General features: G+C 47.7%; 1 protein-coding gene across 1 annotated transcript in view; it reads right to left on the bottom strand.

The window, feature by feature from the left end:
• Window positions 1-13,002, bottom strand: part of Fnbp1 (formin binding protein 1) — a 111,243-nt gene that overhangs the window by 18,848 nt on the left and 79,393 nt on the right. The window contains exons 6-9 of the mRNA XM_036183393.1: window positions 8,421-8,549; window positions 4,160-4,306; window positions 3,058-3,252; window positions 1,984-2,166 (exon numbers count right to left, since the gene is read on the bottom strand). Coding sequence (XP_036039286.1) covers window positions 1,984-2,166; window positions 3,058-3,252; window positions 4,160-4,306; window positions 8,421-8,549 — 654 coding nt within the window. The remainder of the gene's footprint in view (window positions 1-1,983; window positions 2,167-3,057; window positions 3,253-4,159; window positions 4,307-8,420; window positions 8,550-13,002) is intronic.

Genomic DNA, 13,002 nt, shown 5'->3' with positions numbered 1-13,002 from the left:
ACAGCGAGAGAGAGAGAGAGAGAGAGAGAGAGAGAGAGAGAGAGAGAGAGAGAGAGAGAGAGAGAGAGAGAGAGAAGTAGAAGAAGAAAGAGGAGGAGGAGGAGGAGGAGGAGGAGGAGAAGAAAAGAGAAGGGAGGGAGGTAGAGAGGGAGGGAAGGAGGGAAGGAAGGGAGAGTGTCTCAACTCTCAGCTGCTAGAGATCCCAGGAGGAAGGTGGCCCACTGCCTCTGCAGGGAACTCCACACACAACGGAACAGCAGGTGGGGGAAGCTCTGATCATCAGGCTACAGACTTTTTGTTTGTTTGAGGCAGGGTCTCACTTAACATCCCACATCCCAGGCTAGCCTGGAATGAGACACGTAGGTAGTCCAAGCTAGCCCAGGATGGCTTGGAACTTGTTCTGTAGCCAAGGATGACTTTGAACTTGTTACATAGTCAAGGATGGCTTTGAACTTCTGATCCTCTTAAGGAGGACAGGTGTGCAATATCACACCTGATTTCGAACATGAGTCTTTTTTAAAAAATTTTATTTATTTGTATTTTATGGACATTGGTGTTTTGCCCTCATATATGTCTGTGTGAAGGTGTCAGAGCCCCTTGGAACAGGAATTACAGACAGTTGTGAAGCCAGGTCCTCTGGAAGAGCAGCCAGTGCCCTTAACCACTGAGCTATCTCTCCAGCCCATAGAACCTGAGTCTTAACAGCAATCATGTTCTAAGAAATTCTTCCCACTGGGTGCCAGGGACTCTCAGACCGTGTGAGCAGATTCTCCAGCTTTAGATCCTGGCTCCACAGCTTCTATTACCATACTGGCTCCACTGCAAGGAGAACTCAGAATGGAATGGAGGAGGCCTGGATAAATGTCACTGCTACTGTGCCTTGTCCCTTTGCAAAGAGATGCACAGGTTTAGTGTTCCTCATAAGAATGTCCAGGACCACAAGTGCTTCGGACTTTATCGAGAGATCTATGTAGATAAATGAGATCCAAATCTAAACATAAAACTCACATATGTTTTTACATGTTTTTTGTTGGTTTGTTTGCTTTTTGTTTTGGTTTTTTGGTTTTTTTGTTTTGGTGGGGTGTTGTTTTTGGTTTTGGTTTTTTGAGACAGGGTTTCCCTGTGTAGCCCCAGCTGTCCTGGAACTCACTCTGTAGACCAGGCTGGCCTCAAACTCAGAGATCCACCTGTCTCTGCCTCCTGAGTGCTGGGATTAAAGGTGTGGACTACCGCAGCCAGACTTTATGTATGTGTGTGCATTGAACATGTAATTTGAACAAGCTTCTGGTATCTGTGTTTTGATTCTGTGGTCCTGCAGATGGAATCCAGGCCTCATGTAAACATCCACCTCTGGCCACACCCACAGCCTGGTGCTATGTTATGGCTGCAACAGCTCACGTGAGGTCAGGTGTGGAATTTTTCACTCCCGGTGTTACGATGGCATTCAAAACACTTTGGATTTGGGCTGCCCAACCTGTATCGCCATCCCTTAACTTCACAAGGGGACCAGTATGCCGGTCTGCTTCCTCTCTGTCCTGGGCTACATTAGGACAGCGGTGTCTGCACTACAGACAGCGGTGTCTGTAATTAGTCAGCACATATTTTCTGACTGTCCAGTCATTTCCACTTCCTCATCTTCTCCACACCAGTTTAAGAGACCCCACCAAGTTGGTGAGATCAAGGAGGAAATGTGACTTCAGTCCTCTGAAGGGGAAGTGTGGGGTGCTTCCAGCACGGACTGGAGAATCAAATCTCAGGCTTGCTGGCCTTCTCTTCCTCCCACACCTCCTCCCTCCTCCGCTCCTTCCTTTCTTTCTGACATTCTTTTGCTCTCTGGTTCTCTGGGAGCCGAGGCTCAAGCTTTCTCTCTCTCTAAACGTTATGGGAAAACACACTGGGTCCATTCACAAACAAAGTAAGTTATGCAGAATGAGACATGCAACACAGTGCGCAAGAGACGCAGGATTCCAGAGCGGAACTTACCCCACGCTTTAGGCTCCGGAAGCAGTGGATTTTGGGTTTGGAGGTCATGAACTCGTTGAAGCGGTGGGAGAGGGGTTCCTTTTGCTGCTTGGGAGACTGGGGGCCGTTGGGAACAGCAGAGGGTGAGGCAGAGGCAGGGGGAGGAGGGGGAGGCTGATGGGGGGATGTTAAAAGGGACATAAGCTACATGTGAGAGATGAGCGGTGACAGAAAAAAACAAACCAGAAACGAGAAGACACAAAACAGAAAAAAGCATCAAATCATATTCAAGATCCAAAGCAAGTCAAACACAAACCATTAATATCGATGCCACGGTACAAAAGAAACCATGTAGGATGTGTTCCACAAAGAAGGGGTGAAAAGGAGAGGGTCCGTGAGTATGCGACAGGACAGCAGAACCTTGTGACCCAAAGCTCATGCAAACAGCCACATGCAAGCTAAGGCTCTCATTAGTCATTCCAAATCCAGTGTAAGCCAGAGGAGGAGTAAACATTTCCGCACCTAAACTAACACAGCTCAAGGGGGAGGGTCTAAATTACTGAGGTTTGGAGAAACAGCGGCATAGTCCTGTCCTGAGAAACTCTAACATCCAGCCTAAGGTTAATGCAGTAATGCCACCTCCATCCCATTTTAGGCCGGTGGGTTAGCGCTGTCATGCACCTACATACCACGCTATGAAAAGAAAATGGAAAAAATGTTCACAGAGACAGAGGTTAACATGGATTCAAAACCAAGCCCAGGCTGGCAAGCTTGATTAGATGGGACACTGTCCCCTCGCTCCCAGCAGAGGTGCCCTGCAGTCTGGGAGGATAAGAGGTGGGTGAAAGGGCCGTGAGGTCAGTGATGTTAGTGTGGGTGACCCAGTCCAGGTGATAACACATCTGCAATAAGACAGAGGTCATGGCAACGACCGCCACCAGAAAGAGACCGTAGGAATCATGACATGAACGCAGCACGCTAACTCTTCCCTCTCGCTTTCTGGAAGTTCAGAGCTTTGTTTGATTAAGACCAAAAGATAAACTCCGAGCCTCTGCACCTTGTTGCCTCAGCCCGCAGGGTCCAAACTTCCAGTACCTTGTTTTTCTTGATGAATGGCCACAGCTTGCCTCTGGATTTGCCACCAAACTTGAGCTCTGGCTTGCCTTCTTTTGAGCTCGAAAGGCTGTTTTCTGATACTGTGCGTTTCATCGGCTGCGTGTAGTCCTCGAACTCGATGTCTCCAGGAGGCTCAAACCCTGACTTGTAGGCTTCCACGACCAGCTGGGAGTCCTGCAATCATACCCGTGGACAACCACATCAACACCAGAACACTCATGATGCACGAAGAGGTCAATCTAAGAGAATCCTATTGATACTGGATTTTTTTCCTCTTAATAGTGTGTCTATTACCAGATAGATTAATTAAAAAAGCTTTGCCTCCAGGTGAGAGCCAAAGGTGCTTTCCACATCTCATTTCAACTTTCCATGATGCTCTGCCTTTAAAAAATTCCCCCTTTTATCATGTCGCTTATAAGTCACTAAGCCTTTAAACAGACTGATTGGAGGAAGCTTCATTTAGACCTTAAAATTAGGCACTAAGACTGATGACAAACATTTCCAGCTCAAGGTAAGGATGCTTTGAGCACCTCCGGAAGGGAGCCTGCCTGCAGGATGTAGCTGGAGGCAAGGAGGATGTTGTTCATTTTGGAACGTCAATAACTGTTTCTCACAAAGATGCCTGAGATCACTGAAGGACACTGAAAGCTGACATGTCTTAATGAAATGGGAGGCAAGGAATCTTACAACCAAACACTACTCTTCCCAGAGGTAATTAAAAAGAGGAACAGAGGGGTCTGAGTATGGATTTTAAACGAAGGACAGTTTTGCCCGCCAGGGGCCGGGCAGTGATACTAACTGTCCCAATAAGGGATGCTGCCAGCACTAGTGACAACCCCCCACTCTGCAGGCCACTGGGCTGTGGTCCCCTAAAGAGCTTTGCCTCTTTGCAGAAATCCATTGAATTCAGTGACAACCCTGTGTTCTACACAAAAAGACTGGGGAACCAAATCCAGACACCGAGGGTCATAAAAGGGCTTTTTCAGGTGCAAAAGTGTACCACACCCAGCAGCCCCCTGACCCAGGGTCGAAGCATGAGGTGGTGCTGGAGGGAAAGGAGGGAGCCCATGACTACACTTACATTTTTCTGGTCGATAGACTCGGCTGCCTTCACTATACCATCCAAGCATTTCCCAATGATGGGTATCACCTGCCGGTCCACCTCTGCGTAGGTCTTCATGGACTCTCCGATGCGCACGATCCGCCTTTCCTCCATCTCTTGTATTTTCTGCAAAAATCGGACCGTGTATAAAATGGTCTACTACTACTTGGGGAAGTTGTTTTGGGGTGATATTGTTCTTCTGCAAATACTTCTGGGGAAGATACTGGAACGCGGATGGCTGTGGGTTTGTAGTACCATTATAGATCAGTCGGCTGTGCTGTGTTCAGTGACTGGCTGGGCTGCATAGTGAGCCCTTCAAACAATTGGATTGCATAGGAGCCCAGGCTGGAGAGATGGCTCAGAGGTTAAGAGCACTGACTGCTCTTCCAGAGGTCCTGAGTTCAATTCCCAGCACCCACATGGTGGCCCACAACCATCTGTAATGAGATCTTAAAAAAAAAAAAAAAAGCTGGGCAGTGGTGGTTCACGCCTTTAATCCCAGCACTCGGGAGGCAGAGCCAGGCGGATCTCTGCAGTTCCAGGAAAGGCGCAAAGCTACACAGAGAAACCTTGTCTCGACAAACCAAAAAAAAAAAAAAAAAAAAAAAGAAAGAAAGAAACAATTGGATTGCAGTTTCAGCAGGAAGGACTCTTGTGATGTGTAACATCGACTTCAGTCGGTGGGATCTACAATCACCAAATATGGGCATGTCTATGAAGGATTTTCTTGACTAGTTTAATTGAGGGGGACGACCCACCCTAAATGTGGGTGTCACTATTCATTGTGCTGGGGTTCCAGACTGGAAAAAAAAGAGCAGATCCACAAGACACCTCTGCAGGTGTAGGTTCTTGCCTCCAAGCTTGATAACCCGAATTCAAACCCTGGAACCCACCTAGCAAGGAGAAAACAGAATGTTCTCTGGCCACTGGGTGCAACTGTGTGTCGCTCCTCTCACTGTGATACATGCACCCACTGTAGCACGGATCCTAATCGGTCTTAATATAAAAACCCGGAGCCGGCTATCGGAGTGGATGCTGAAAGATCAGAGAAGCAAAGCCACAGCCACCTCTCACCTCACCAGTTCCTCAGCTGTACGTGCATAACCACACACTAACCAAATAATCAAATGTAAAACAATTCTTTATATATAAGGAGAGGGGGCTGGAGAGATGGCTCAGTGGTTAAGAGCACTGGCTGTTCTTCCAGAGGTCCTGGGTTAGATTCCCAGCACCCACATGGGACTCACGACCATGGGTAACCCCAATTCAGGGGTCTCATCACGCTCTTCTGGCTCCCAAGGCACTGCATGCATGTGGTACACAGACCTGCATGCAGACAAAACACTCATACACACAAAATAAAAATATAGAAAATTTAAAAAAAGAGGAGGAAGTGAGCTGAGCATTTGTATTCATCATCCTTTGTTTCCCAACTGCTGATGCCGTGTGACCAGCCGCCACCACCTGATCCTGCTGTGATGATTCCTCTGCCCATGCTCTGTCCCCTCAGCTGGGAGACAAAAACCCTTCCTTCCTGAAGCTGGCCTTGTAAGACAACCTTATCACAGCGACAATGAAAGTGACTGCAAACCCCACCACAGAGGCTCTATGACATTCTTTACGTTTTGTTGCTTTGAGGCAGGACTAGCTTTGCCTTCTGACCTTCTGCCTCTGCTTCCCAAGTGCTAGGCTTACATCCGAGTGCATGCCCCCACCCAGCTCAGTTTTATTACTAATATCCTCATATCCTCAGCAATTCATGTCCTTCCCCGGTCCATCTTTTACAAAAGCATTTTAGTGACCACCTCAACGCAGCCCAGGTCTTCTGCTCTCTATGGCCTGGGACACTGAGGACCCAATTACACTCAACTGGGGGGTGGGTACTTCAATCAGTCACTTTGGCTTTTCTACATTTGAAACTCAAATCATAAAAGTCCCCAAGTAGGGAGCCAGGCATGATGTTAACAATTATAACCCTAGGATTCTGGAGGCTAGGGCAGGAAGATCACTAGTTTAAGGCCAGCCTGGGCTACACAGCAAGACTCTGTCTCCAAAACCAGGCAAAATTCTCCAAACAGGGAGTACACACACACACACACACACACACACACACACACACACACACACACACACACGTATAATGTATGTATCTGTTTATTCTGTACACTGACTGCCTGACTGACTGTCATGCTGGGATGGAAGGTCAGGCTTAGGTGGGATAAACCAGTGCTCCACAGTGAGCTTCGTCCAGAATCTCTCATGTCATTTTGACACTCAAGGCAGCCAAAGAAATGATCCATGTGCTTGGGGAGATGGCTCAGTTGGTAAAGTGTTTACCACACAGTCACAAGGACCTGAGTCTAACCCCCAGTCATGTCCAAATGCCACGGTCGGGTGGGGTGGGTACACGGGTAAGCGGTCACCGTCGACACAGACAGGCGGATCTCTAGAGCTGACTGCTGGTCAGCCCAGCCGCACAGGAAGCTCCAAATCAGTGAGAGAGTCAGCCTCAGAAAAATGTGGTGCACACCTTTAATCCCAGTGCTTGGGAAACAGAGGTAGGCTGATCTCTGTGAGTTCAAGGCCAGCCTGATCTATATAGTGAGTTCCAGGGCAGCCAGAGGTCCATAGTGAGACTCCTCAAATAAATACATGTACCCACAAACCACATACACACATACACCACACACACACACACACACACACACACATCCCACCCCACACCACACACAGATTTTAAAAGGAAGAGAAGAGAGAATAATTCAAAGGAAACAATGCTTGTTTGCTCAAACCCCACAAGTCCCCTAAAGCTAAGCTGGCATTTCTTGTAGCCAGTGTCCTTTACAAAGGAAGCAATCCTCTAAGAGACACAGTTGTAAGATATCAACCCTCAAAAAACCCAGGCACAGTGAAGGCCCAGGACGTCCACCCCGGCACCTGGTGAACCCCAAGTTAGCATCATGCTTCATTCTTATTGCTGGCCACTGCTTGATCTACACACTACGGGAAACCACTCAGTGGGGCTGGGGAGTCGGCCCATTAGGGAAGGGGCTTGCTGTACAAGCATGAGAACCAGAGGCTGGTGCCCAGAATCCATCTAAAAGCCGGGTGTGATGGGATGGACCTGTAAGCCCTGTGCTGAGGTAACAAAAACAAGAGTCCACGAGGGCTTGCTGGCCAGCCAGCCTATGCTAAGGTATTTTAAAAAGATTTATTTATTATTTGTATGTGTGTGTCTGTGTGAGTTTATGTATTCCACGTGTGTGCAGATGTCCACAGAGGTGCCCAAGGAGGCCAGCACAGGATGGCAGATCCCCTGGAGCTGGAGCTGCAGGCAATGTGGACTCTGGGAAGCAAACTCTAATGTCCTACGAGAGCAGTAAGCATTTTTAACCACAGAGCCATCTCTACAGCTGCCACTGAGAGACCCAGTCTAAAATAAAAGGGTGGGAGAGTAGAGAGATGCTTTAGCACCTAAGAGCACTGACTGCTCTTGCAGAGGACCTGGGTTCGACTCCCAGCACCCACACGTCCCTCACAATCATCTGGAACTCTAGTTCTCGAGGCCCCCTTCTGATCCTCAGGGGCACTAGGCATTAAAGTGGTGTACAGATATATATCCAAATTGACCTCTGACCTCCACACACACATACATGTGCACCTACTCCCAACAAATGACTTAGTGGACATTTGGGAAGCCAGGTGTGGCGGTGCATACTTGTAAGGGCAGGACTCAGGAGGCTCAGGCAGGATGACTGCTGGTGTAGGTACACAGTGACTTCTAGGCCAGCCTGTGTTAGTTATTATGGCGCTCTTACCTCGCGAGGAACAGGCCCCAAACACAAGACCACAAAAGAGTTTTTATTAAAGAGGATAGAGGTGACAGGCCTGTGTGAAACACACGTGGGTGAGGAGATAAGGGAGCTCATGCAAGATGGCACCGGCTTTATAAAGGTTGGGCCGTGCATGCGTACAGGAACTCGTGTGGGTACTCCACGCATGCGCGTAGATTACATGGCTGCGTGCACACTTTACGCAACCACGTAAAGCCACAGAGTCCCGGTCTGGGAGATGTCTGACCTGGAGATGGCTATTCTGAACCGGAAATAGTTAGGTGGTCCGCCAGGCAAGCCCAACCGTGTGGACATGTAATTTTCTATCAGCCTGTGCTACAGAGTGAGGCCCTGTCACATCAGAAACAACCTGTCTCCACAAACTGTGAGAACTGTGGAGTGCTTACCTGGAAGATGTTGGGGATGTGGGTATGGTAGTATTCCCACTGTTCCTGGTTGAATCTCTGCAGGATTGAGGAGTAATCGGCTTTGCTGTCCTCTGCCATTTGGTGACGTAATTGAGCTTGCTGCCGTGCCTTGGGGCAAAAAGAAGAACATCCCATTTATACAGAATAAACAAAAGCCAACAAAGGCACATCAGTACCCAAGTCACCTTGTACACTTCATGTGAGCAGGTGCATTGAAAAATGACTTCTTAGGCTGGGCATGGCGGCGCACGCCTTTAATCCCAGCACTTGGGAGGCAGAGGCAGGCAGATCTCTGAGTTCAAGGCCAGCCAGGTCTAAAATTTCTGGATAGCCAGGGCTACAAAGAAAGAGCTTATCTCAAAATTATTAATTAATTAATTACTTCTTCAGAGTACTAGGGAATGACTGAAGAACTCCACCTCACCCCTGCCAGACAAGTGCTCTCCCACTGAGCCACACCTCCAGTTCAACAGGTGCTTTAACAAACAAACAAACAAACAAACTGTCCTGAATCTAAATTTTCTATTTGTCTACTGAGACAAGGCATCATTATGTAGCTTAGACTGGCCTTGAATTCACAGAGTTCTTAAAGATAACAGAATTTTCCCAAGGCCAGCCCTGAGAAAATTTCTCCCAGAGTCCTGGGAAAGACACTACATACACCAGGCCTTTTTGTCCGTTACTTTATTCCTCTATGACAAAATTCATCTATACAGCTTCAGCTCCGTTCTCACACTCAGCTCCTCTCTGTGCCCACTTTTCCTGTCCTCATAGTTTTAGTAAGCTCCTACGCTTTTGACCTCATCTTCCTCCTCTGTTCCTTCATCCTCCATCTTGCCTTCCTAGTTCCTTACTCCTGGCTTTCCAAAAACTCTATAAGAGATCTGCCTTACCCTCTCCAGAATCTCTGTCTTCCTGCCCTCTGTCTGGCCACGCAGTTCTGTGTTTGTCTCTGGAATTCTGCTCCAGTCCTATTGCACCTGGTTATGCGAAAGCCTTCTTGTCTTCAGTCAATCTCTCTGCCAGGCCCCTAGGCCTGAAGGAAGGGGGTGGTCTGAGCTCCATTTGCACAAGAAGCAAAGCTATGCATCTCCAGCCTGCTAGTCTTCTAGGCTCAGTGGGGGAGTTAGTTACCTAGAGGTTCAGCAGGGTTGAGAAGCCCAACTCTCTGTCAAATGGTCTACAGTATATGAGCCCACAAGAAATTCATAGCAAGGCGCAGCTGAATATTAAGGCGGTATAACACCAAATATTCCTTGATAAATGGCTTCCCATTTGACAGACCCTTGGCCAGTCAAAGTTTAGTTTTAATACACAGCTGAAACTCTATAATACACTCTTGTGGCCCGCAAGAAGTTCTACCTGCCTCTGCCTCCCGAGTGCTAGGATTAAAGGTGCGTGCCGCCACCACTTGGCTAATAAATACTTTTTTTTTTTTGAGCTGAGGATCGAACCCAGGGCCTTGCACTTGCTAGGCAAGCGCTCTACCACTGAGCTAAATCCCCAACCCCATTTTAAAAAAGTTAAAAAGAAATAACTTTTGACAAGTTTAGAGTCACTTTTGGGAAGGAGTTCTGGGTTTCAAACTCATGGCTTGGCTCATGCTAAGCACATGTCCTCCTGCTGAGCTACATCCCTAGGCCCAGAGTCAAGTCTGCAGCTCAGACAAGGATGGCTATACAGCACAGAGTCACACACAAACCCAAAGATATGTCACTTTGATCCCCACCTCCTACTCAAAGGAGACAAGAAAAAAAGCCATCCAGTGGCACTACACAGTCTGAGGTCTACATGGCTTAAAAACCACACCCTGCTGATGAAGACATTTCACGGTCCCGGTTTCACGTCACAGAGCTTAAGCAATCACAGGCTGGGGCTCCATTCCAGCATGGCACATGAGCTTCTGCTTGCTTTGACTGTTTTTGTCTTGTTTGATGGCACCTAAGTCACAGGAGATCAGGATCCATGACTGAGCCGGGAGTGGTTGGCGGTGGCACACGCCTTTAATCCCAGCACTTGGGAGGCAGAGGCAGGCAGACACACACACAGCATGGCACACATGTGGAGATCAGAGGATTTGTGGGAGTTGGCTCTCTCTTTTCAACCATGTGGGAATCAAACTCAGGTCATCAGGCTTGGTAGCAAACACCCTTACCCACTGAGCCATCTCAGGGGCCATCGGGTAAGGTTTTTTTTTTTTTTTTCTTTTCTTTTTTTAAATGCATATGGCTGTTTAGTCTGCACATATATCCATGCCCTATATGTGGGCTGGTGTCCAAGGAGGCCAGAAAGCATTGGATCCCTGGAGCTGGAGTTATCGATGGCTGTGAGCCACCATGTGGGTGCTGCGACTCAGACCCTCTAAAAGAGCAGCCAGTGCCCTTTAGAGTCAGTCTTTTTTGGGGGGTGGGGGTTCAGGGTATCACACCCACAGCCTGATTCACACTAAGCATATCTCTCCAGCCCCTTCAGGTGAGCTTTTAATCTCAAAGTTTCTCCCTGGCTTCTGACCTGGTGACCTTAACCTGAGTTCCACTTCCTCCACACATTTCACTCACAAGGGGACAGTCTGGTGGCTTCTTTTATTTTCTTCCCTATTCATGAGCAAAGATTACCTAGTATTTCTTAGCATTTCCTTATTAGCTGGGGCTTTTCGGTGCTATAAGGCATGGAGTCTTCTCAGCTAACCTGGGTGCGTTTTAGCACCACATTCTTCCCCCCCTGCTGGCAGCCTGTCAACTCATGTCCTGGCCATATGCTCTGCCTTCCGCCTCTGACAGTCCCCCACCAAGTACATTAACTAAGTCCCTGTGACATTTGTCCCTAGCTACCTTCAAAAGTCCGCCCCCTCATAGTAGACAGCAGTGATCCTGTGAAAATAACAGTGTCCCCTGCCTGCCTGCCATCTGCACGGCCAAGGCTTCCAACACCAGAGCTCTCAAACTCCTCAGTTGTCACTGTCGTGAAAATGTTAAACAGGGAATTCCCATGTAAAATACAACTTCTAAAATAACTTCTGCTTCATTCATAGGCCTTTCTCGGAAAGTCTTAGAGTGAAGGGGAGGGGGAAGGAGGGGATCCCACTCCAGACAGAACATAACTGCAATCAAATAAAGTGGTTGCCTGTTTATTTCAGGGAAATGGTCCTAAAATAGTGATGGGATATCTTTTGGCAGAATATATATGTGTGAATGAATGTTCAAACACTTATATTCACACACACACACACACACACACACACACACACACACACAGGCACACACACAGGTGGGATCCAGAAGTTAAATCTACTCATGGCAATTTAACTGCTAAGAGCTGTGGTCTTCCCACACTGTCTGGGGGAAGCTGCTGGAATCCTCTTCCCTTGGAGCCTCCTCATAATGTTTTAGTCCAGCCATGAAATTGCTTTTAGAGCTTATTAATGCCTAACAGTTTCAGAGTGTCCTTCCCCAAGTCCTGTATAGCCGTGATGATAAAACAGTTCAGGACCTCAGGTGTGAACTGTGGAGGGTGTGAACTGTGGAGGCAGCTCCACGAGGAAGCAGACAGGAAACCTGGAGTGACTGACGGCAACATCATGTCTGACACAGTGTCTCCTGCCATCTCAGGCAAGTGTCACCTTCTCAGGTGTTGGTAAACCTGTGTAAAAATAGCCCCCAGTCAGTAGGGCGTGGTGACACACATCTTTAATCTCAGCACTGGGAGGCAAAGGCAGGAAGGAAGATCTCTTGTAAGTTTGAGGCCAGCCTGGTCTACATAGCAAGCTCCAGGATAGCCAGGACTAAAAAGAGAGAACTTGTCTCAAAAAACTAAAACCAAAAAGAAAGAAAAAAAGCCAAGGTTGTCTCAGAGGCCTGAATTTCCCATTGGCTATTCCTTTAAAGTTGCTGTTCTAAGAATACCTTACAAGTAACATCGCTGTAATTCAAAGATACACAGAGGTGTTCTGCATGTACGTGTGCGTGTGCTTGTGCGTGCGTGCGTGCGTGCGTGCGTGTGTGTGTGTGTGTGTGTGTGTGTGTGTGTATGAGTCAGAGTTCAGAATGTAAAGATCTACAAAATTCAAAAGACCCACATTGCCTGAGGATGTAAGTCGTGGACAGGTCTGAATGAGACTCATCTGGATGTTGTCAGAAAAGTTAAATCCTCACTTTATAATTCCGTGGTGTGGACCCGGCTGTGCATGGCTTCGCGTTTGATTGGTCAGGCTCTCAGCACAGGGACTCACCATGTAGCCCCAAGTCAGCCAGGAAGAGCTCATCTTTGACATCTTTTGGAAAGTCATTTTTCCTTTCCCATTGTCAAAAAGGTACAGGGCCGTAGCGATCGCTCATCAGTTAAGAACATTTGCTGCTCCTGCAGAGGACCTGAGTTCCCAGCATCCCACATGGTAGCAGCTCACAGCCATCCCTAACTCCAGTTCTGGGGGATTAGATGCTCTCTTCTGGCTTCCATGACTTATGCCCATGTAGGCAAAACACTCAAACACATAAAATGAAAATAAATAAATCTTTTTTAAAAAATTATAAAAATCCTATCTTTTATTACCAAAAGTTTTTTG

This window comes from Onychomys torridus, chromosome 4, assembly GCF_903995425.1.
Source record: "Onychomys torridus chromosome 4, mOncTor1.1, whole genome shotgun sequence".
Lineage (NCBI taxonomy): Eukaryota > Metazoa > Chordata > Mammalia > Rodentia > Cricetidae > Onychomys > Onychomys torridus.
This window is presented reverse-complemented; position numbering and strand designations above follow the sequence as displayed.